The sequence below is a fragment of the Euphorbia lathyris genome, chromosome 7, assembly GCF_963576675.1.
Source record: "Euphorbia lathyris chromosome 7, ddEupLath1.1, whole genome shotgun sequence".
NCBI classification, from domain to species: Eukaryota; Viridiplantae; Streptophyta; class Magnoliopsida; order Malpighiales; family Euphorbiaceae; genus Euphorbia; species Euphorbia lathyris.
In genome coordinates this window covers 76,794,894-76,821,287 of record NC_088916.1, presented here as the reverse complement: position 1 = coordinate 76,821,287, position 26,394 = coordinate 76,794,894, and the positions used below count along the sequence as shown (strand labels likewise).

At 33.2% G+C, this 26,394-nt stretch overlaps 2 protein-coding genes across 2 annotated transcripts; both read right to left on the bottom strand.

Annotated features, from left to right (window-relative positions):
• Nucleotides 1-3,795: 3,795 nt before the first annotated feature.
• Nucleotides 3,796-12,466, bottom strand: LOC136235565 (long chain acyl-CoA synthetase 9, chloroplastic). The gene is made up of 12 exons (XM_066025305.1): nucleotides 12,284-12,466; nucleotides 11,700-12,201; nucleotides 11,530-11,610; nucleotides 10,608-10,877; nucleotides 9,518-9,649; nucleotides 9,248-9,421; nucleotides 8,889-9,118; nucleotides 7,889-8,006; nucleotides 7,257-7,388; nucleotides 6,663-6,797; nucleotides 6,063-6,269; nucleotides 3,796-4,114 (listed from the first exon to the last, which is right to left on the bottom strand). The coding sequence occupies exons 2-12, from the start codon at nucleotides 12,144-12,146 to the stop codon at nucleotides 3,947-3,949; spliced, it is 2,094 nt and encodes a 697-aa protein (XP_065881377.1). The 5' UTR covers nucleotides 12,147-12,201; nucleotides 12,284-12,466; the 3' UTR covers nucleotides 3,796-3,946.
• A 4,366-nt stretch (nucleotides 12,467-16,832) lies between these two features.
• On the bottom strand, nucleotides 16,833-25,098 carry LOC136235446 (uncharacterized). The gene is made up of 10 exons (XM_066025119.1): nucleotides 24,838-25,098; nucleotides 24,345-24,601; nucleotides 23,321-23,354; nucleotides 22,400-22,536; nucleotides 21,791-21,857; nucleotides 20,997-21,096; nucleotides 20,113-20,276; nucleotides 18,836-18,882; nucleotides 18,700-18,750; nucleotides 16,833-17,364 (listed from the first exon to the last, which is right to left on the bottom strand). Exons 1-10 carry the CDS (start codon nucleotides 24,908-24,910, stop codon nucleotides 17,026-17,028), a joined length of 1,269 nt encoding a protein of 422 aa, XP_065881191.1. The 5' UTR covers nucleotides 24,911-25,098; the 3' UTR covers nucleotides 16,833-17,025.
• Between the last annotated feature and the right edge of the window lie 1,296 nt (nucleotides 25,099-26,394).

The window sequence follows — 26,394 nt, the reverse complement described above, 5'->3', positions numbered from 1 at the left end:
CACTTAAAAAAGAATATATAATTTTTAATAATAAAAAATAAAATTTATATTTAAAAGTAAATTTTTAATATACAAATATATAAAATTTATTAACTAATACTAATGAGGTGGAGTAGGCCGGGTTGAACCTTATCGTGCTATTTTTATAAATTTTAAGTCAGTCCAAAAAAATAGACGGACTTTAACGGGTCTAGACCGAGCTGACTAAAAGTCAATTCTCCTAATCCAATCTTAGCCTAGGGGGATACGGGTCTGGATGAATCGAGCGGGTACCCGAGCGTATGAATAAATATAATAAATAGATAGATAAAGAGAGGAATATGATGGTGAACTTGACTCAAAGCCAACCAATATGGAAACAACCCCTCCCTTCTTCCCATGTGACCATTAGTTTCCTTGTTTCCTTCACTTTTTTTTCTTTTTTTCTTTTTCAATTATTATTCTTATTTTATATTCTTTAAATCACTTTTCTTTATTTTATATATTATATAGTCCTCTAATAAATCTTTGGACCCAATTGAATTTTAATTATTTTATTTCATGATGGCTTGAAAATGAAATGTGCTACTATTTAGGTATTTAGGCCATTGACACCTTCTTGTAGGTATTTGGACCCAAAATTGACATGTTAACATTAATATGTAGTTAGGTGTAACTATTGTTGAAATACCCTTATCTCTATCATATTCATAAATTTATTTATTTATTTATTTATTTTGTAAATTAGGTAAAATTTCATTTTTTTATATATTGTTTAAGATTTTTCATCATAATCATAATCAATGAGGCAAATCTTTTTAAACAGAAGTTTGTGATAGACAAGATACATGAGCGTGTTTGAAGCATATTTATGTCATTCGTGTGGTTATTTCTTATGTTTATAGATAGGGTAACAAAATTGTTGATGTCGTAGTCATGTTGGTATTTCGGTTATTCTTATGTTTATAGATAGGGTAACATAATTGTTGATGTCTTAGTTATAATTTGGTATTTCGGTTGGAAAAACACTTTAATGGGATTGTAGTTATGAGTTCTGTAACTTTTATTAGTGGTGATTCTGATCATATTGAACAATTTCGTTTTGCTTAGTTTTTCAAATTCTTTTTTTTGTATCTTTTTTTCATTTCATTTTTAATAATATTTGGGTCTAGTTGTTGTTCCGTGTTTTGGAGGTATCAACCTAGTTGGAAAGTCTAGTTGTTGTTAGTTTGTTTAGCTACCTTCCCATCTTTATTTAAAAACTATAAAAAAAATTAATTAAAATATTAAAATGACACTTTTACCTTAATATTTCTTTTTTAAAACTTCATTTTCTATACTGGATTTCTCTCTTTTTCCTTAATTATCATGGTTTAATTATAGAATTGTTACTTCAAAAAAAATTATAGAATTGGTAAATTAATACTAAATACTAAACAAGGCTAAATTGAAGAGAGAAGTACCAAAAATGCATAAATAATATAAAATTTCATAAATAAATGAAATTTTTGATAAACCTACAAGGTCATATAAAAAAAATAGAGGAAGTACATTAAAATAAGTACTAATATTAAGAGTAAATTTTATAAATATACTTATTGTTGTTACATTTTTGTACCTATACTAATTCTATTCTATGGACGGATTTAAAGGGGTTTGAATACACACTAGTTTCCGGAGAATACCAAAAAAACTCTATGAATTAGTTTTTTTTTTTTTTTTTGGTAAAAGCATCCAAAAAGTATCAATTGAACACTCATAAATCAACGGAAAGCACTCTAAGCATTTTAGAGTCCGTGAATTCTGAATCCGTCACTGACCATTTGCTTTAGAAATTTTTGTAAGTTACTATAGGTGACCCTTCTTGTTGTATATGAGAAAACATTAGTAGTGAAGAAATAAAGCATGGAACATTTGAAGAAAGAAGTCAAATTTGCATAATTGAATTTGAAACAAAATAAATAATTGGAAGATTTGAAATAATTAAATTATACTAGTTCCCTACATAAACTGCAACTGAAGTAGAGTTTGAAAATTATAGTCAAGAAAAATTATTCTTTGTTGTCCTTATCAAACTAAATAAGACATTCCATGACCATTTCTTTGGAAGGAAAAGTATTTCTAACTTCTAGAATAGGGATGGCAACGGATAGTGTACCCGCGGGTACCCGGCACTACCCGACTCTAATGGGACTATCCGTACCCTGTATAAAAGGGTATGGGAAGGGTATGGGATCAAAATAAGTACCCGTTAGGGTAATGAGACGGGTATAGGAATACCCCCCAGGGTACCCGGTACCCGTTACCCGTCATAACTCTTTTATATATTAAAAAAATTATTGTTTTTTAGATATAATATTTGAGATTTTAAACCCCAACCTTTTGTTTTTCAACCATTGAGTGATACCACTAAGCTACTTATTCTTATTGATTAAGGTTCAATTTGTTCAATTTTTAGATAAATGATTTATTAAATTTATACTTTGTTAAATTTGTAATATTTTTTATTTTATTTATTGATTCTTAACGGGTAAGGGTACCCGTGGGTACCCGCGAATTAAATGGGAAGGGTATGAGATGCAAAAATATACCCGTTAGAGTAATGGGACGGGTACGGGTAATTAAAAAATAAACGGGTAAGGGTTTGGGATTGGCACTACCCGCGGGTACCCTACCCGTTGCCATCCCTATTCTAGAATACTAAAATATACTCTATCCATCTCAACTTCTACTATTTTTGTATTTACTCCCTCATATATTATTTAGTTTACTTTTACCTTTTACTAATTTTGTTAGATAAAAAAGCGACAAATGTTATCAAATAATATATCAGTAGTAAATTAGGTTTGAAACTGAACCAACTGATAAATGTTAGAGTTAAGATTACACTATTTTCTACTTGAAGACTAAATTTGCTCTTTTCCAATAATCATAGGACTAAATTTAAATTGTATTTCTGATACCTATTATATTATGGTAAATTGCACTCATAACTCTTGAACTTTACACTTACTTTCATTATAACCTTTAAACTTCAAAACCAATATTATGATCCATGAAAGAACTTTACACTTTATAACATAGTGACTCTTTTTAATGTTGACCACGTCAAAATGACCAATGGTGATCTCAAAATGAAAAAATCCAAAAATTAAAATTATTTAGAACCATATTTTCCATGAAACCCACCGTTCTCAAATCATAATTTTTAATATTTCTCCCTACACAACCATTTTCCCTCCCCTAGCCAGAAACAAATAGCTAAATACACTTAAACTCATAAAATTCAAGAATTAAAATTACTTATAATATCATTTTTACCAGTTGTTACGAAGAGTTACCTATTTATATTGATCTAACATTAAAATGGGTACTATGTTAATAAAGTGTAAAGTCTATAATGTTCGATTTTAAAGTTTATACTATAATGAAAATCAATGCAAAAGCTATGGATATAAGTTGCCTAATATAGCTTAAAGTTAGAGATTTTAAACCAGTTTGCTATATAGTAGACATTAGCTGATTGTTTTCAATTCTTATAACACTTTTTATCTATTTTTTAGAACTAAAAAACAAAAAATAACTTCGAAAAATGAAACAAACAGTCACTTTGAATCCTAAACAGTTTATCTATTTTTTAAAACTAAAAAGCAAAAAAATAACTTCGAAAAGTGAAACAAACAGTCACTTTGAATCCTAAACAGACTATTTTTGTATTTTTCAAAAAAGAAAAACTAAAACATATGTAATCAACCCTCGAAGTGCTAAATGGAATTTGTCATGCCAAAGTATATATCCATAAAGAAAGAAAGAAGAGGTAAAATGCCGAAATAACAATAATGTCCCAAAAACAAAAAGTTGTTCTACAAGTATGGTTAAAAAGGGGTGGGAAAATATTCTAAAAAGAAATAAAAATTGGAGGAAGTAGTCATTTGTACTAACAAAATTAGAGTTTTTTTTTTTTTTTTTATGATTGATACAATTGATTAAGGTCTTCAGAAAAGGCCTTCCTAATGGCCTCTCTCTTGATCTTAAGAGCAGCAGTGACAAGGCCAGATTCAGGTATCCATGGCTCTGACAGCAATTTTATCTTTGCAGGTATCTCAAACTTCTCCAAACGTGCTTTCTTTGCTTCCTGTTTACATATCATGACAAATGTATAGTAGTTATGGCAATTGGATAAAAGCTATGTTGCACGAAACCGACACCAATACCGAGAAACATTATTTCTAAAATAGTCTTCAAAACATAGCTAGAAAATAGAAACGAAAAGTGGAAACGTTTCTAAAGAGGAATTTCGTTGATTGAATTACATCAAGCATGTTTTTCAATCATAATTAGGTCTTGGTTTCTAGGCTTAATACATATAATTTCTCTTGAATTAAGGATTTCAAGTTGGTTAGTAGGATCAATTTAGTCTAAAACCTCCTTAATTTGACACTTAGGTTTTGATTGGATGAGAGGTTTTGAAGGGTAATTAAAGGAAGGGTAGGGAAGGGGAAGGAGGGGGAGAGAGGGTATTACCCTTACCCTTGTTTGGGAGAAAGGTAAGGGTTCATCAAAACCCTTCCAAACCCACCGATTTTGGTGGGTTGAAAATCTATTAAAAACTTATTGATTTTGAACCCTTCAAAACCTTTCATCAACCCTTCAAAACCCTTACCCTCATATTTTTTTAATCTTCCAAACAAGGATTTCCACTAACCCTTCCCTACCCTCCCTTTAATTACCCTTCAAAATCTCTCATCCAATCAAAGCCTTAAAATTAAACCAGTCCAAGATGACACATGTCAATGTATAATTGGCAGTTATTTGACATGTGCTTTCTCATGATGACACGTGCCATTTTTTACTAATTTAATCTTAAGTGTCAAGTTAAAGCTCAGGTTGATACCTAAACTTGATTTTAAACTAAATTGATCCTACTAATCAATTTCAGGAACCAAATTGATCCTTAATTCTATTCATCTTGCATCCCAAAAGCTTACTTACCTCCCTAAACTTTAAAAATGACATTTTTGCTTCCTCAACTTGCTTAAATTCTCATGGATAACCTCTTTATTTCCATGTGGCAGTGCCGGGCACCTCAATTTAAAGAAGTTGAGGTGGGGAAAAAGTCATTTTAAGAAAGTTGAGGTGGCGAAAAAGTTGTTTCAAGCAAGTTGAGGTGTTAGAGAGGTCGTTTTCAAAGCATTTAAGGTTATTAGATCGTTTGAATGCAAATTGAAGGGATCGAGTTTGTATCAAGCATTGTTTCTAAGTAGAGGGGAGGAAAGAGCAATTAAGTCATAGTTTTTTCCTTCCTTTGTGATTCTTTTTTATTGGAAAAAGTTAAAATTTGACTCCTGTAGTTGGCAATGTTTGCCATTTTAGCTCTTGTACTCTTAGTGTTGGCAGATATACCTCTATACTTTAAATTCTTCTCAAAATTTGACCATTCTCGGACGGTTTTATTAGCAGTATATTACACTGCTAAAAGGCGCCTGATCAAACTATGTTATCTAATTAGGTTTAATCAGTCTGTGTTTGCACAGACATTTCAAGCTTAAAAGGCATGAACAAGCAGGCTGAACACAGAATTTAACACCCTATTCAACCATTGGGATGCTATGTTGCAAATAACCAGAAACAGAAATAGACACAAGAGAACCATAATTGTTAAAGATATAGGAAACAAAAACGTGGGGAAAATGTGTAAATAATAAAAATATAGGGATATTATTTATAAATCTTAAAAATATTTGTAATTATATATATATAATAAGATAAATTACATGTAAATTCACATAATAAGAAAGTAAAAAGAGTTCTTTAATTTTGAAAGCTTAAAGGAGATGATCTATAAAAAGATTATGGGAGTTATTGCATATGATTGAGACATGATGAATTGATTAGGAGATTTGACTTTAAGAAATGACTTTCCAAATTCTTAAATTAAAGAAACGAGAAACAAGACCCGAAACGTAGAGTTTCAGTTTCCAAGAGTTTCGAAAACAGAAACAGGGAAACTCCTCAAAATCAAGATTTCCATGCAACATAGTTGAGATGACATGACTCTTCTTATTATGATTTGAAAAACGTACCTTAAGAAGAGATGCTTGTACTTCCTTAATGGTTTCATCTTTTGAACACAAGTCAGCAAAACCAGAAAAGCTGACTCCTTGTTTTGAAGCCCACTCTTCTAGTGCATTTTGTGCACCCAGAACAATGGCGACACAGTAACTGTGAAATGGATCAGCATGCACCATCAAGTTATCAACGTAGGGGCTCACAACCAAAGCAGCCTCAACCTGTAGAAGAAGGGATAAATTAATCCTAAAAAAAATCCAATCAAAAGAAACTTAAACTTATTTTCGGGTAAAATAAGTCTATGGCCCCTAGACTATAACACTACTAACATTATAGCCCCTAAACTTCATTTTTTGTTATAACAATCCTTGAACTTTTATGTTCTATAACAGTAAAGTCAAAATCAGCGCCAATCTGTAAAAGAAACTAACAACATGGTTCCCTTGTCATTTCGTCAAACGTTTTACAGATTTTATTGATTTGCACTTTAATGTTACAATAAAGTTCAAGGATTTTTATATCAAGAAATTAAGTTTAGGAGGAGCCGTAATATTAGTAGTCGTGTAGTTCAGGAGCCACGAATTTATTACTCTTTTATCCTCAAAAGCTAATACCTTTCCTAATGATACATATTCTCCATGCTGAAGCTTGACTATGTCCTTTTTCCTGTCAATAATCTCTAGGCAGCCATCAGCATGAAACTGCCCAATATCACCTGTGTAGAACCACTTCATTCCTCTTTCATCAACCTTTTTTCAACCAAGAAAACAAAAGATATGAATTCAGACCTGATGCTAGTATTTCAATTCACAGACAGAGCCAGGTAATATCACAATGGTAACTTAAGTTCGGACAATGTCCCAATGAGGTGATACAAATTCATTTTGTATCAATAGAATAAATCATCTTTGCATTTTGTACCAATAAAGTCACTTTTCAGGCCAAATTCTCACCGGAAATACCAACTAGGACGCTTAGTCAATTCAACAAGGCCACATAAGTACCGGGTGTATTAATTTACTATCACCTGGCACCCATTTTTTCGTACCTCACAACCTTTTCGGTGAGAATTGGGCCTGAAAATATTCAAATGACTTTATTGGTAACAAAATGAAGATTTATTGCCTTATTGAACTGTCCAAACTTAAGTAACTGTTGATGCGATTTACCCGACAGAGTATAAATGATACCATGAAAGTTAAATTTACCTTGTATACTTCTCTCGATTTTTCTTCATTCTTGAAATAACCCAGAGTGACACTAGGACCACCGATAACTATTTCTCCACGAGGCATTGGTGAGTCACTTGTTAAGTATCCGCCTTCAGGCCAATCTATTAACTGAAGACAAGAAAGTATGGTAATATTATTAAAACGCCAGTTCTTCAACTGATTTCTTTCTCTGTCATCAAGATGATCGAATCAAAGGCCTAACATTGTCCCATAGCATTTACCATTAAGTATGTTAATTTCCTGAATGCTATAATAAAATGCATATTACATCTTTGAGCAAATAAAGAGGCTAAAACTTAAAAACAAAATATTACAGACACATAAATAAGTGGGAAAAATAGGGGTAAATGATCAACTTGGCCCCTGAAGTTAGCTAGTATAGGATCAATTTAGTCCAAGTTCAAGTTTGGGTATCAATTTGGCCCTTCAACTTGACGTCTAGGGTCAAATCAATCCAAAATAACATGTGTCAATATATTATTAGTAGTTTTTTGACACATGTTGACACATCGGAGACCATCATGTTATAACGCCAAAGTTGAGGGACCATGGGTATATTTTACCCAGAACTTTGTGATAGGAGCAAACTGATTCCATTATTTTCTCACCTTAACATATGTACAAGGAATTGGATTACCAACTCGACCAACTGATGTATCGTCAAACTCAGAAAAGGTCCCACCAGCACAAGTCTCAGTTAGACCATAACCTTGGCCTATTGGAGCCCTGGGCAAAAATAAGTACAGCACAGGTCAGAAAAGAAAAGAAAATGGAAAAATACGAAGAAGCCTGGAAAACAAGCACCATATAAGCATAGGTCTATTCATATGCATTCCATTAAACATGACAAAAGATGAGGACTGTTTCATCTACCCATGTCTAAAATGCTTGTAATTTCGTTCTTGGTAAAAAATTAGCATTCAAATTTGAAGAATTTCGGCATTAGTTGAGTATGCACTTCACCGTCGATTTTAAGTTGATCACCAATTTTTCTAAAGCATTTCAGTAGTTTAGCCTAATCCTATATGAACTAAGGGTGTCAAAATGTATTACTGTGTCGTAATCATGTTAAGTGATCTATATATTCCTGGTGATTATATATGATATAATAAATGCAACAAAAATAATAATCGTGCCAGGTGGATTCTCTCAGTATATCATATTGTCATGTCAGAAATTGACAGCACTAATAACCAATCTTATATATTATTCATGGAAGGATTAGAAAGAGTAGCCAAAGCATCCATAGGACTCAAGAGGATTTTCATTGCTAGTTCTTCAACTGTAAGCAGGTCCTTTCAATTTCTTAAGCTTATCTTTCCTACATTTTTTCCGCTTTACAGTCGAACTTTTTTACTAAAGGTTTGTATTTATCAATCATTTTTTCTAGACAAAATCCCTGCATGCTAAAGTTCTAATTTTATGTTTTCAGTTCCAAAGGAAATCAAACCAAATTGGGAGTCGAGATCATTCAATACAAATGTTCCTCAGAAAATTCTGTCAAACTCTTAGACACTTATACATACATAGATTAAAACATAAATTTGCATGGTACACATTAATCTCCATTTACTTATTATATGTGAACAGCAACTGAAGAACACTAACCCAAGGCAAATGTTGATAAATCTTTGAGTATCGCTAGAAAGAGGAGCACCTCCAGAAAGCAAGAAACGAATACGACCTCCCAAAACTGCTCGGACCTTCTTAAACACAAGGAAGTTCCAAAGAAGCAATTCTAGGCCCCATGCTCCAAACCAGCTACCATTAACTGCAGACAGTCGACGGTTGTATGCCAAGTCGAACAGAACTTTACTTAAACCACCCTTTGCATCCACCTGAGGTATGAAGAAATTAGTAACCTAATTATCAGAAAAAATTCCACACTGAAAAACAAGTGTATGCATGTTTGCTTGCATGTTTGCAAATGCGTGATTTAGAGAGAGAACATTTCATGATTCTGTAACCTTATTGCGCACACCATCCCGAACACGATCAAGAATTGCTGGGACAGCTGCCATCACAGTTGGTTTCAATGCACTGGCATCTCCCTTTGTTCCCTTTTTTATTTTGTTTGATGTATCTGTAAGTGTTAAAGGAGATCCATATCCTATAGCACTTCCAACCCCAGCTACTATATTCTGCAAGATGAAAAACGAATCCTGTTATAATCTGTTTTAGGGGAACAAAGAATGTAGGAAGCTAATGTGGTCATGAAAGTTGCTAAAAGATCATACCTCAGCAGCTATTTCAAGGATATGAGCCAATGGCAAGTAGGCCAGATACACATCCTTGCTCTCAAGGCCAGGAACAATCGTCCTGACTGAAGATACTACAGCTAGTACATTAGCATGAGTCATCATTACACCCTGTGCAAGATGGATATAACAGACGTAAATAAGGGTCATCTAAACTCTAATATGGTTCATTTAAATGATGGCAGTTTGAAGTACTTTGCCTTAGAGGGTTTAAGATAAGTTCAAGGGAATAATCAACCATATTACATTAAGGCTTCACACTTATTAAAGAAATGGATAAATATTTATCATCGCAAGGTACATTGAATAACCACAAATACAATATATGGCACAGGAGAAGGATCAATCTATATATTACAGCATCTACTGATCGACTGTTCCAACACTACAAGTACATATAACACAAATATCTGACTTGTGTTTCAGGAAGCATCTCATCAACATCAAAAAAATTATAATTAACTGGCCACACTAAACTTACTTTAACCCAGTAACATTTGGAAAAGAAATGGAAGTAATTATATAGTATTTTGTGCTAAACTGCTAACTAAAGGTGTCAAAATCGGGTATCGTGCCGTAATCATGTTCTGTGATCTATATATTCAAGTATTCCACGTGATTATATATGATATAAATGCAACGAAAATGATAATTGTGTCAAAGAGATCGTGTCAGAAATTGACAGCCCTAGTGCTAATGGACCAAGAAGAACAAACGGTAACTCTACTTGAACCTAGGAAACCAACATCTATCACATCAGAATGAATTAGGAATCATATATTTTTAAAAATTAAGGATAAGACAGTCTTTTTATGACCAATCAGACTTCTGAAAAATAAACCAGCCAGGAGAAAATTGAAAACAAGAAGGCATCTAGTTGCCTAATTTGTGAAGACTAGGATTTCAACATCTAGATGTGGTCACCTAAAAGATGCCTCATATAATTATAGTCTGAAAATTTAAGTTACTTCCAATCAAAAACCAACAAATGATATGTCATTAAGACTTAGCCAAATGAAAGCAAACACTGCGTACTAAAGTAGACCGATATGCATAAATAGATGCTTACCTTGGGCAACCCGGTGCTCCCACTTGTATACATTATCACTGCAACATCATTTTTAAGAGGTAAATCAGCATTCGAAGGATTTTCTTGACCAAGTTTCTCAACACTGGAAAATGAAACTATATTCCAGCGACCACTCTGCTGCACTGATGAGGCAATAGATGGAATTTCATCATCCATACATATAACACGTTTGACAGTATCAAGTTGTCCACTTATGTCCACAAGTTTCTTCAATTCTTTGTTGCCACAAATGACAGTGGTAACCTCTGTCTGAAGAAAACAACATGACGCCAAGTTAAAACATTTGTGTCGGCAATGCAATCATTGTCATTCATCGTGATGATATCAAGTAATACACACCAAACAGAAGAATAACAAACTCATAGAATTAAACACCAGATGTCACAGAGTTGGATAGTTACTAGACTGCAATTTAGATACACCATACTGCTTTTGCTAAACAGTCATAATGTCAACCGGTAGTATGAAGCAGAGTCTAGATTAGTACTTCTCTAACACATTCTGGAGGCTATACTTAAAATTGAGATTTCAAATGTAAGAAAACATAGAAAGTTGATCAAAAAGAAAAGGAAGTGAAAAACAAAACTATCTATTGTGAAACTGAAGTGTCAATTAAATTCCTAAGGAAGACTCTGAAATAGATACCTAAAAGCATAATGTCTACAATTCAGAGAAGGTACTTTTAAATGCATGGACCGGGTGCCTTCCAAGTTCAAAATAACCGCTCTCTAAATAAGACCAAAATCCAGATGAAATGATACAGATATTTTATACAAAGGCTCTTAACTATTAAACCACTATTAATAACATAGACTCAAACAAACAGCATAAGTAATATACTATTAAACCACTATTAATATCATAGACTAAAACAAACAGCATAAGTAATATGAGAAAGAACCTCATTTAATGAGTGACAGAGAGCCTCCTCTCCCAAAGATGAATAGATGGTAACCACGGTGACATTGCGCCTAAAGCAAGCCTGATACAAGAGAATCCCATCAAACAGGTTAGGTAATTGGAGAATGCATAGGCAGGACTTTGCCCAAGAGAATCAATTAAGCTAAGAACCTGCAAAGCCATAAACCATTCAGCTCTGGTATCAGCAAATATAGCAACACGTTCTTCTCTTGCATGCCCAATGTGAGTCAAACCAGAAGCGAAGTTACAGACTTTCTCAAATGCACTAGCATAAGTAAGCCATTCATACTCTCCTAAATGAAGCTTCTCAAAAGACCTTCCATCCTTCACTTCAACTTCCCTGGAGATCAATTTCCGCGTTCCAAGCAAATATTTATCCCCATGCCTCTTACAAGCATACTCGAAAAGTTCAGCCAGAGTAGAAACACCTTCCCAAGCAGATTCTAAAGGCGTCGGAAACCTAGAATTCCTTATAGCGTATCCCTGTTCCCCTCCACAATCGACAGGGATACCGCGTTGCTTAGCATTATTCTTTGAATTTCGGAAGAGAAGAGTAATCACAAGAGGAACAATAACACCCACTATATAAGCACTCATGCTTCAACAACGATCACACTAGTAATAGAAAAAATAATTCAACCAAATCGAAAACCTGAAACACGAAAATCTGATTTCACCAAACATAGACGAGAGATTACCAAATCAAAGCAATAAATTGACAGAACAGAAATTACCTGAAGAAGAAGAAGAAGAAGAAGAATATCAGAACAATGGCATTGAGTGCGATGGAAAGGACTGAAACGGCGGCGTTTTATGGAGAAGGTAGGATTGCCGACGGAGAGATCGAGGGTGAAGAAGTTGGAGTCTCAGGAACAGAAAGACTGAAGCTCGTTTTCAATGATCTTTCTGTTTTTTAATTTCTGTTTTTTAATTTCTGTTTTTATATTTTAAATCGAGAAAAAAACCCAATTGGCCGAGTTTAGGACCATACACGTGGCGGTTTTAGTTTGGAGATCTTTTGATTAGATCTCAGCCGTTGAATCGCGTGACTGAGAAAGATGATGTGGTATATGTGATCCAGATGGCAGCGTGAAAGTATTCCAGCGGATCACAGCCGTCTGCTCTTTTGTCTTTTGGTACTTGAATAAAGTCTATTTGCCCTTTTTAATTACTTTTATTGTTATTATATATATATATATACTCTTTTTTTATAATTTTTTATTCTTTTGTTTAAAAGTTTAGGAGTTTACTTTTTCGATTTATAGGAAATAAATTATTAGAGAATGATCTCATAGCTGCTAAAAAATAAAAAAAGTATCAAAATTAGAGAAAGTATGCAGACTTTAACAATAAATAATTTAGGTAAAATACAAAAATAATATATGCGTTTTCTGCATATTCAGTCTCGTGGTTTAAAAAGTTACAAATAATAATATTAGAATGGTATAGTTTGCCGTTATTTGAATCTTTTCGCAGCATTGAGTTTTTTTGACCTTTTTTTTTAGGATTAGTGTCTTTTATACATGTTAAGAGTAACTTCATATTGTTTCCAATAATTCATGTTGTCCACCATTTTAAGTAATTACTCCACTTTGATTTCTATTATTTTCCCTATGATTTCTAATACTCTTTAACTTTTTTATTTTTTAATTGACTCATAGAATACACATTAAACTATTAAATGGTCTCCTGAATTTTTGAGATTTATCTCAAGTCTCTCCTAAAGTTCACTCTAATAAGTAGCAAAATATTTTTCGGTGTTTGGCTACAACATTGGAAAATATTTTCCAACCACTAAAAACGTGAAAATTTGTTTAAAACTCGAAAAGTGGAAAAATGCGAAAATCACGAAAAGTAAAAAAAATATTAAAAACATGGGACGGAAATGTGAAAAAAAAATTAATATTAAAAACACGAAAAACGTTTTTTCCCATTTTTGGCATTTTTTGTACGTTTTCTCGTGTTAATAACGTTATTGTGTTTTTTTGCATTTTTTTTTCATTTTTTCGTGTTTTCACGTTTAGTTTTTCGGTTTTTCACGTTTTCTTTTTTTTCGCGTTTTTTTATTTTTCTTACTTTGTTACTTTTTCGTGTTATTCACGTTATTCATATTTTTCATGTTTTTGTGTTTTTTACGTTTTCGTGTTTTGTTTGCATTTTTCGTCTTTTCATGTTTATCGCGTTTTTCACTTATTGTCACGTTTTTGTGTTTTAGCATTTTTCGCGTTTTCGTGTTTTTCGTATTTTTTCACGTTTTCGTCTTTCTTTTGTATTTTTCACGTTTTTGTATAATTCGCTTTTTCTCACTTTTTTGCTTTGTTCATGTTTTGTGCTTTTTCAAGTGTGCTGTTTTTTGCGTTTTTATGTTTTTCACGTTTGTTCACATTTTCATGTTTTTGCGGGGGTTTTTTTCATATTCTTGTGTTTTGTAACATTTTCACGTTATTCATGTTTTTTCGTGTTTCGTATTTTTGTATTTTTACATTTTTTAACGTTTTCCACATTTTTTTCTAAACGCGTATGTTTTGGGGAAAATGTTTTACCCTTTTGAAAAGGGTAAAACATTTTCCCTTATTTCTTCCTTCATTTTCCATTGATTTGCCACTTATTTTCCTTTGACTTATTTTCCTGTACAAACAAACACTGAAAAATTAGAAAAATATTTTCCTGCAGAATATTTTTCCCCAAACAAACAGGGTCTTATTATTTATCATTATATTATGTCAAATGCCAAGAAAATTAACAAAAAAAAAAAAGAATGAACAAATTTTATAGGAAAAAGTATAAAAAATATGCATGTGGTTTGTCCAATTTACAAACAGAAACATGTGGTTTAAAAGTTTACAAATAAAGGTCTGTGGTATTGTTTATTTACAAAACAAAATATTACAATTACATAGTTAAGCTCTGATACAACCAGAGACATTTTTATCTTACAAAAATTATTCTTACATATCAGTAAAACACACACACACAAAAAATTCTTAAATTGAAACAAATAATAGGGTGGAATTTTACGGTTTTTTACTAATCTGACAGTTTTTGAACTAAACTGATATTTAAGTTCATTTTACACCGTTGCAATTTAATTTTGGGATCTATGTTTTGTCAATATATAACTGTAATTGAAAAATAAATAAAAAAAAAGGGTGTTGTTATATTCAGCCCCAAATTCCCACCCTCAGCCCCGTGAAAGGACGAAAATGCCCTTTAATGGGTTTTGGGTGGGAAAAGGCTATTTTTTTACCTTTCCGTCACGAGGACGTGTGGCTATCACGTCTCACCGTGTGGTCGGGCGTGATAGCCACACGCCTCACCGTGTGGTCGGGTGTGACAGCCACACGCTCGACCACAAGGTGAGGCATGTGGCTATCATGCCCGACCACACGGTGAGGCGTGATAGCCACACGCCAGATCGCACGGTGGGGCGTGATAGCCACACGCCCGCGTGCCGGGAAGGGAAAAAATAGGTTTGTTCTTCAATTAAATCCGTAAATACTTGTAAACACTATACAATTTTAATTTAAACCCGTAACATATCCACGTGTGAATTTTTTTTGCCAATTTTATATTTTAATTATTATTCTAAACAATTATAATTATTCTAAAAAATTCTAAATATTAAAAAATTACAACAAGTCAATTCGTCCGGTTCTAAATGATCAAATTAATAAAATAAAAATAATAAAAACTGAATTAAATTTAAAAAAAAATTGAATTTTGCCCACACGGGCGTGAGGCCATCATGCCCTCACATAGGTGAGGGTGTGAGGCTATCACGCCCTACCACAGGAGACGGCGTATGAATATCACGTCGTCTCCTGTGGTGGGGCGTGAGGCTATCGCGCCTCCACCTATGTGCGGCGTGATATTCATACGCCGCACCAGAGGTGGAGGCGTGATAGCCTCACGCCCTACCTCACAAATTTGAATTCCCCAAAAATCCAAATTCGAATAAACAAAACGTCCAAAAATCAACAAAATCAAACAGAATTTCGTAACATTAGTCCTTTGCTGTCCCTCTTCCGATCCATGTTTTAGTTGATAAATTAGTCCGGATTTGATCCAAGAGAGTTTGAGAGGATTTGAGAATTTTAAAATTTGGTAAAAGGGTATTTTCGTCCTTTCACGTGGTTATGGGTGGGAATTTGAGGCTGGATATAGTAATTCACTAAAAAGGGATTGTTATCAATTACTTAAAGTTTAATTTTAAATACTTTGTTTTGTAAAAAAAAAAAAAAAACATACCACATACTTCTATTTGCAAACCTTTAAACCGCAGAACTCTGTTTACAAATAAGGTAAATCACGATCATTTTTTCCATACTTTGCACAATTTTATATGTAAAAAATGAAAATGAAATAGGGAATGGAAATCCCGCAGTGATGGAGATTCCACGAGAGGCATGAACGGGGTAAAAAAAGTCGTTTTGGATTTTAGCATGAAGACAGAGAAGCTATAGGTCGAGAACCGAGGATAAGGAATGTAATCCCCACCCGCCCCGACCCGTTAGGCAGACATCATGTTATGCTTCCACTAATCTAGAGATTAACGAAACAATCATCTGATATGTCAATTTCTATTAATAAAACCTTTAATGGCAACATTTCACAAACTTTAGTTTGAAATTGTATTATTTGTATGTGAAAGCTAAATTAACTCTCTAAATAACCCTTAAAACTATTTTAATACCTTATCCTACAAAACAGAAACTACAAAAAGAACAATCAAATAGGCAACAATTGTGTTAACTACTTAGTAATAGGAATTAGGATGCAAAGAACTAATTGTTTTAACTTTTCTCTCTCTTTTTATTTTAACTGTTTTTGTATTTAGAGTAAATAATTTATTAGTCACCACCTTTTTACCTAACATACTGTTTAGTTCCCCTATTTTGAGAAACACATTATAAAGTCTTTATCTTTTATCAATATTAACTCTTTGGTCATTCTGTCTATTTTTTTTTAGATTTTTAACCGAATATATCGTAATTTTCAAGACAGCCATAGTACAATGCAAAATGAGCATATTACTTTGTTATTTTCTGTCTATCTTTTTATGCCAAATATAACTGTTAAAAATCTAAAAAAAATAGACAGAAGAACTAAAAGGTTAATATTGACAAAAGATAGGGACCTTATAATATGTTTTTCAAAATAGAAGGATTAAACAGTGTGTTAAGTAAAAAAGTGGGGACTAATAAATTATTTACCCTTGTATTTATCATGGTTATAAGAACCGGACCAAACCAGGTGGTTCAACCAGAAATCTAGTAATAGGAATTAGGATGTAAAGAACTCACTTTTCAGCACAACATTTTGCATACTACATACCATCATATCATTCACATATCTAGCATTAACCCATCATGAAAATGAAGGGACAAAAGAAAAGACATTGTACCTTATTTTCTATTTGGAAAACAAGAAATAAACTGATACTATATTTTCAATATGTATATAACAAAAAAAAACATTAATTTGTTGGTGATCTTTCATTTGCTGTATTTGTACCTTGACTGCTTTCACGCTGTGCGGTTCCTCCTGAAAACATTCCCATTACCGAGTTCAAAGCCCCTTGTAGCCCCGGAGGCATATTTTCTCCAAGTCTAATTTCTGTTTCATCGGATCTATTAACGTTCCCATCTTCTCCTCGCCTTTCTTCTCCGGTGTTCCCTCCTGTGTATTGTGATGCCATGTTCATAAACATGTTTGCAATATCAGCAGGAACTGCATTCATATTGAATGGCATTGATTGGGGTGTAGGTATCTGGGTATTGAATTCATGACTGTCGTGACTGGAGAAATTCATGTTCTGCATATAGTAGGAGTATATGTGACTGAACAATATATGACTGAAATAATTACAGAAATGGGTAAATTGCATCGACTGTCATTGAAGTTCAGGGTCTGTTTCACAAAGGTCAGTGAACTTCACATTTGATTATGAAGTCATTCCGGCCAATTTGTGTATGAAAACTCACCAGAATATTGACATGCCATAGAAAACAGTTGACTAAATATCAACTAAGTGCCACGGCGAACAAGGATGTGATTTTTAATTTTTTTCTTGTAGCTTATGTTTTCACCACGTCATCCATATCCGGCATATGGCGCTTAATATATAGTCAACTGTGTTATCCATATCCACATTCCAGTGAGTTTTTGTACTTGGACACAGAATGAAGTTGGCGATTTTATTAAAAAAGAATGAAGTTCAGTGACCTTTGTGAAACAGACTAAAGACTTCAATAACTGTCGGTGTATTTTACTCTTATAGAAACAAATGAACAAAATGGAGACAGCTGGTATCCTTTCAAACATTAATGTGGTAAAAATATTTGGAGGTCTAAATGGTGAACAGTGAACAAATAGTTATTAAAAGCGCAAGTTGCACGAAGGCACCAAGGGTCGTGGAGCCTCGGCGTATGCATAGATGCATAGGCTTGAGTGACACAAGGCGCACCAAAGAAAACTACTATATAGAATTATAAACAACAACAATTAACATTTCTAAATTAAAACAAATAATCAAATACTATATCATATCCAATTATGCATAATCTTAATCATAAATTCTAGCATGAAAAAAGTTCCAAATAACTACTAACTCTTCCATAATCATAATTCATGATAATAAATTCTAAACCTAAAGACTGAAATTCAACTAAACCCTAAGTTAATTAATGAAAGATCTAATAACTACCTTTCATCAAGACTAAAGTCTCCATAGTCCATATTCATCACTCATCAAACTTAATATTTCTGCATTCATAGCTTCTTTCCGTTTTTGTCTATTTCTTTTTATCCTAATTTAATTTTAGCCATAGATGATATAGACGGAGAAGGGTTGAGATTAAAACAACCACTTTTTAACTTGGAATGTTAAAAAACAGTCTGCTTATTAAATTGCACCTAGGCATGCCTCCGGCTAAGTGCTAGGCTCAGAAAGGCATGCTCAGGAGAGTGCTTCTTGAACAGAGCCCATCTTTTGGTTTCTTATGCAATATGTCTGGAGCCTAGCACCTTTTGCACGCCTTTGATAACTATAAAGTATTATAAGATCCTAATTGCTTTCTATTAAATTATTTGAGAGCTGTTTCCAGTAATAGTGGAGCTAGAAAGGAATAAGAGTAGAAATTCATATTACCTGATCCCATCTAAACCGTTGCTGCTCTTCTTTCAGTTTTTGCTCAGATACCTATGTTTCAAAGACGATATGAGACATTAAAAGTTGAAGGATGCAAGGAAGAGGAAAATAAAGGAGGAACAGAGTGGAAGCAAACCTGAATATTTTCTTTGACCTTTTCATTTTGAGGATCCAGTTGTAGCGCTGGAGAGAATATTTGAATATTTCAGATTATATACTGTATAATAGGATGATATAATTACAGAATTTAGATTTAACAAACTAGTCACTTTTTCGTCTCTGCTTCAAATTCTTTTATGTAGCACCAATTGGAGGTGGCAATTGTGTACATGACCCGACTACATGACATGAATCCAACATAAATTTAGTTGGGTCATTTTTACGAAATTGACACGTAAAATTTTAGGTTGAATTAGAGTTTAAATGTTAATTCAAAAATGACGTGAATATTTAAAATTATTATTATATTTTCTTATGATTTACATGTCACCTTAATATAAGTAATAAAATTATTATAATGTCACCCGCGAACATAACTCGAACCTCCTATATTTTTACATGAAGTCCTTAATAGAGAAAGTAAAATTACACAAGGTGTGAACACATTACACGAACCTAACATGATATTAGCGTGTTAGAGGTTTGCTAAATAGATTCTGGGCCAAACTTTTGGGTGGTCAGGCTTAACCTGCTAATCCAAAAAAGATATAAATATTTAGAAGTATTACTGTATCCTCTTAATATATTAAAAGTTACATGTGACCCGTGAATAAGACTGAAAAATGACACAAACTGATTCAGTTCACATGATTATGACACAAAATGTTTTGGGTTGGGTTAGGGTTGACTCATTTGACACTATCCCGACAATTGACACAACCAAACAAAACCTAATTACACGAATTTGCCACCCGTAGCACCAATGTTATTTATTAGAAGTAATGCCTAAACATAAAAAAACAATAATTAATAAAATAGAGAACCTCATAACAAAACATTATCAGGCAAACAAGATTGAAAAGCAAATTTGGCTACCTCTGGCAAACTTCATTCATCTGTTAGTTGCAGAGTAGGCAATAAGAACTATGTGCTCACAATTTAAACTAGCTGCATGTATTTGGTTAACCGATATTCCAATATTTACATTGAATCCAGAACATCAGAACTGAAAAAATTAAGTTACTACTCCATCACTTTCATCAAGTAGAGATCCCAATGCACTGAAGAGATCTACTTAAGCAAGTTGGGTAAACTAATGATGAAATAAAGTTACAAAAAATGTATATGCATCCATATCATAACCAGCACACAACAAAACCTGCAGAATGCAGAACAACAATCACAGCTTGAAGCAATGCCATAAAAATTCATGTATATTGCAATATTAAGGAAAATAATAAAGGTCATACCAACCTTTCCTAAATCCTTTGTCAATAGCATCCCTGTAGTTCCCTTGGGCATAATATGCTAGTCCAAGACGACTGTATGCCTTGCTGTAATTTGGATCAATCTCAATGGATTTGAGACAATCTCTGATTGCTTCAGCATATTTCTGAATTTGAGTATAGGCGGCAGCCCTGATTCATACATCATTCTTATCAATTTCATAATTGAATTGTCACATAAATATAAAAAGGCCCTAGTCACAGTGCAAACAGAGCATTGTTCTACTAGGGGAGTAATGGCTTTCAGAAGTCTTAAAAAAAACATAAAAAATTTGCTATTTCAGAAAAAAAAAAAACATGTAAATAATGAAAACAAAACGTCTATGTAGAGCACATTTTTAACAAACACATTTAGGAGTAAATAATAATAGGTTCCTAGTCTTGGCATTGGAACCCCTTTCAGAAATATGAAGGAAGAAGAAAACCAAAATTGAAGCTATTTTAAGACATTTTATCTAATCCAGAAAAGCAAGAAAGTAGGCATCACAGCCTTCTGTGTAGAAGAGAGAAGGAAAAAAAAAATTTGCAACTTCATCAACACTTGCACACAGTGGCATGCAAGAAACATAAGATTATGAAGAACAGAATAGCATAACTTCATATCCAAATAAGAAAGACAACAAATACACTGAAAATATGATAATAAAAAAACAAAATCAAAGTTTTGCAAAAATAAATAACTAAACAATTATTATGACACCAATATTTTGTCATAGTACGAAGCAACGGGCATTGCATACATGATAGTAATACATCTCCCTTGTACTCACACGAAACAGAGATACATCTCAAACTCAATGCGATGGGTTCATAATATATGGTAGTACAAAAATTAATTGATTGGAATCTCACCTGTTACAGTAGTAAACAGCATTATTTTCAAAAAGTGAAATGGCACAGGAATACAACTCAATTGCATCAGCGTACGACTTTGCCTGCATAGCCTGGTTACCTGAAACGCAAAGATAAAAGTATACAGTAAATCAGCTGAAATTCACGAAAGTAGAGCACAACACAATTAACTGTGTTGTGCTCTACTTTAGAGTCCTAATTAGTATTATGTTTTAGAGTCCTAATTAGGAGTCATGCATTAATTAGTTTCCATCTAGGAATTTGTTTCAGTTATAGTCGTTTCTGTCTATTTAGGATTCATGCATTAATAGTGGTTATTCTCTTTTAGTAATTAGTTGTTGTTTCCTATTCCTAATCAATTGCTGCCTATGCAGCCCTAGCTAGCATTATTCCTATTTTGTAATTCTGTCTCTTCTATTTAAAGGGGAGATTATTAATAAAATAGCATCAGTTGAAAATCCAATTAAAACCTTAAGAGATCGCGGAGTTCTCTCTTAACGAGCTCCTAACAATTCTGAGAGCGTGGGGTTCTCTCTTAACGAGCTCCTAACCGTTTTCAACAAGATAGGTAAGGGAAGGAAGACTTCTAAGCATTCTTTCCTAGAGGAGTTTAGGGTGCAAGGTCCCATAACAAGATCCCAAACCCGTGTTCATAACACTCTCCTTGCTGGTTCTAACCACAATGTTGCTCCTTAAGAAAAGACAGCACATACAAGCATTTATCATTTTGCTTAAAGACATGCAGAAGATACACTTTGCATTCAATCATAATGCCATAAAATCTAATTATGCACCTTGTGACTTTAATGTCTCTGCCAGGCTGTTCCTGTTATATGATTGGCATCCAGCTTTTTGCATCTCCTGATATGACATTATTACTTTTTTAAATGGAACGCAAATTATAAAAATAAAAAAGAACAGTACATGTACATGTACATGTACAACTGATGATCATCTACTTATCACACGTGGTTAAATCAGACCCGAGGACAGATAGAATGAATGGTACAGACTACAGAATATCAATCACAATGGATATTGGTCAAAAATTGATACTCCCTCCGTTTTTTTATTATATGTTGTTTAGGTTTTTAATTTGTTCTTTTTTATATTCGTTTTGTATCACCAATGCTCTTTTAGTAATATTTTCTCAAATTTGCCAGAAGTTTAGTATTAATGCAAATAATCCTAATTAAGCCATAAAAATTAAGAGGAGAGATTTTTTGCATAGAAAGTAAAAATTTGCGAGAGAAGTATTAAGGGTAAACTAGACATTTTAATAGTCTAAATAATGTTGCATTGGTCTTGATAAAAAACCTTAAACGACATATAAAAAAGATCGGAGGGAGTAGTCATCTTCTTAATGCATCTAGTAGACATGAGAAGCGACATATCCAAATTACATTTAGAGCATCATGAAACAAACGTGTTGCTTTATCCACTTGAACAGGATCATCATTTCCATCAGGCGTGGCCTTAAAGAAGTGAATTTTCTCTAGGGCAGCAAAGAATTGCCCAAAAAGTTCATCTTTGGATACTCCTGCCAATGATATTGAAAATCAATAAGTGATAAAACTTCAAACAACTGTTAAAACATAATTGCAGAACTCAACTCAACTCAACCCTACTGAAAAAGGCAAAGAGATAAGGATAAAAAAAAAAAAAAGCAATTAGATTTTCATGCCAATTCCAAACCTTTTAACTTCGTTACTTTAAATTTACTACTTCAAATCAATAAAAAAAAAAATTCAACTTTTAAACAGAAATACAATTCAAAGGAGTAAGAATAATTCTCCCCAAGAGACCATCTAAGCCTGTAACACAGAATATCTGTTTACTCCCTAATAAGTTTAAAACTAAAGCAAAAGCTACCAAACTGTCCTTTGGTTATCGAACTTGACAATGCATTTTATTTATTTCAACATTTTCCAAGGAAGTTTCCAACCAATTATTCTATACAAAAAAATGAACCAGAAGGACAGACGAACTTGACACCCTAACATTCTCTCTCTTTTGATGGGTAAGTGAGTTGTATCCTCTCAAAATCTCATCTTGAACATAAATATTAACAGAAGCATAAAACTATCTATCAAAATATACAGATTACAAGTTTTCTTTTTTCTTAGGAGAAGAAAAATGAATATGACACATAATCATTCCTTTGAGAAGTATAGATGCAGCCATACACATTTCTTATTGCAGAAACAGCATACCAAGGTTACCAAACATGAATTTAATACATCAAACAAAGACAATAAACACGAACCAAAATACACTCGTTCTTGAGTACAAGCCTAGCATAAGAAGATTGAGCACAAACCTACCCATTGGACAAAAAGGTTGCGTCCAATCATCACCCTGATCAAAATGACGATATAAAATTCAAATTCAGACATAAATCATAGATCAAAATGATAAAGAAAAATAAATATAACAACCCATAAGCAATTGTAGTTTCAAACTAAAAGTAATTGTGTATTACAAAACACCAGCAACACAATGCAAGATATGACACAAATCTGAATGCTGAAACGAGTAAAAACACAAATATTAATGTTCCCTCCAGTTAGACAGCAAATAGTATCACGTTATCTGTATCAAGACATCAATTTTCTTCTTTGAAGGTTTTATCAATAAATTCTTCTACCATTTAACGAGACATAATATCCCCTCAGAACTGTAAGTACGAAAAGTTTTAGGTGATAAAAAATGGATATAATAAGTAGGTAGTCATATTGCAATACACGTACACCAACTTAATAGTTAGGTAAAAACTTAGCTAAAAAAGCATGATAGGTATTAAAATAGGAAACAGTGGAGAAGAGACACATTGTCTACATGGAGCAAATGAAGTAGGCATCGTAGCATTATGATACTCTTAAGAAAAAATAAACATAGCTTAGTGAATGTGTTATGGAAAGAGATCAAATTAACGTTATTTTCCTATTATTTAGGCAGATTTTACTTTATCATAATTATTTAGGCAGATTTACTGTATCATAATTATTTAGGCAATATTATCTTTTAGCAATTAGCAGTAATGTCTCATTTAGACAGTTATAGTAGTATTTTATTTTAGGAAAAGTTATCCTAGTTATTTTCCTAAATAGTAACTTCCCTAAGCTCCGGATTCTAATTATCTAAGGAGCTTCAAGAAAATTGCAGGATGTCATTACAGCTTTGATTTATTTTTTGGTATCACCATCTCAGTCTCTAACTTGTAACAAAATTTGCTACACAAAGCAAGACTAACAAAATCTTTTACACATCTGTCTGGTAACAATATGATTTGGTTACACTGGGAAAAAGAAAAGAAAGCATAAAGAAAATGGAGATAAAAGCAAAAACCTGAATCGGTTCCGAGTGACTAGCATCAGCAGCACTACGATCATTGGATAAAACAGGAGCATCCACTGGAGTAGCTCCATGACTTGAATCTGCTTTGATCTTCTCATTTTCATTATTCTCAAGTGAACGAAAGAAGTCAATCAACAAACCAGGTTTCATATAATCATTGGCACAAGTTATATCAAGTTGAAATGCCTCGGTTAAACACTCCCTCGTAATCTCCAAACCTTCAACATCAACTCCAGGAGAAGGTTCAACTAAAGCAAAAAAAAAAAAAAATTCAGATGGGAGAAGCAAAGAACCAGAACAACAAGCTCAACACATAAAACTAAATTCAAAACTACAATCAGAATTGATATCAAGCAAGTAGGAAACAGTATGATAGAAATAAGTAACAGCACTAAATATACAATCGCTCGCAAGTGATGATAATACAGTGACAAGAAATGCCAATAACAGCAAAGTGCATACAGAGAGAGAGAATGGGGATAACCAGAGTCTAGAAAATCGATGAAGGCGCGAACGATTCGGCGGGAGAGAGGAGAATCGGTTTTCAATTTCGCCATTGTTGAATTCCTTTTCTTCTAGTAGAATGAGGAATGATAGCCAAGGCGCATGATAAGAAGAAGGGTTTCGGGTTTCTCTGCGAGCAGAGACACCAGCCTTGGTAGATCGATAGACGGTCAAGACTTCAGAACGTGTTTGGCTACAGGGTTCACGCTGCACCTATCTAAGACAGGCTAAGCAGAATTCTACAAACGTAATTTCTCAAAAAAAAAAAATCGTCAAACACCCTGTATCCTTTCTTAATTTTACAATGTAATTTCTAAAAAAAAATACTTTTAATTTATCAATAAATATATATAATAATATTTTAAATGACCATCGACAACTAGTAAATAGTAAATGGTTCAAGCTTTGCTCATGATTTCTAATCTCGTGGCTGCACCCATTACGTGGAAGCCCTCGCTGCCCAACATGTAACATCAACGCCGCAACCTTCGATGATTTGGGTTGTTCTTGTTTCGAAATGATGATTAGGAACTCGTCGGATGAGTTCGTATTTTATACAAATGGCTTGATCCCCTTTATCATCGATCCCCTCATGGCATAAGCACTTAGCTGTAGAAAAGCATGGAGTTGGCCAGATAACATTTGGCATCACCGATGTTCAACTGGAATCGGTATTCGCAACCTAATTTGGTATTTAATAGTACTAGTGTGTTGGTTTCTCCTTTTGGTATTATTGTAGATGATTGTAAAACTCTTTCAAATGAGCTCGGTATTTTTTCGGTTCTATTCTCTAAATGTCTACGAATTGGGATGCCCGCTTGTTAGTTAGAGTGTCTCGTTCTGACCGAGTTTGGGTCTCTGTGCCCCCCACTTTTATCTGTATGACTTTGAATTCTGATTCTTAACGAAATTTTCTATCTCCTTTTAAAAAAAAAATATTTTAAAAATACTTAAATTATTTAGGATAAAGTATAAATTTAGTCCAATGCTATTGGGTATAAACACACTTAACATCCACCTAGAAAATCGATTTTGATTGCATGGACCTTAGAGATTCAAAGCATGTTAAGACTTAGATTTAATAAGTCTAGATCTAACGGTAAATGACCAAAGGTTCATGTGAACATTGTTGCCTAGAAAATAGTGTAATCTTACGTCTGACAATTAAGTGTTGGTGCGTTTCAAGCTTAGTTGATGAAAAATGAGTTTTTTCATTACCAGAATAAATACAGCTTCAAACCTTATTGGATAGGAGAACGCTAAAGATTGAAAGGTTGCCGAAATATAAAATTACATATGAAAAAAAATATCGATTTTTGTTAATTAAGATTGAAATTTAAGATTATATTGATTTCACGTTGAGACTAAAAAAAATGCCTCGATTTCACATTGAGAATCTGAGACTAAATTCGCTATCTTATCGCACACCGGCTTTTAAAACCTATCACACACTTATAATTGGCTCATTCGGACCTCCTGCACATAAAATCGCTGATCTATCATCTTTAACAGATTAGGTGGCATGTGCATGCTATAG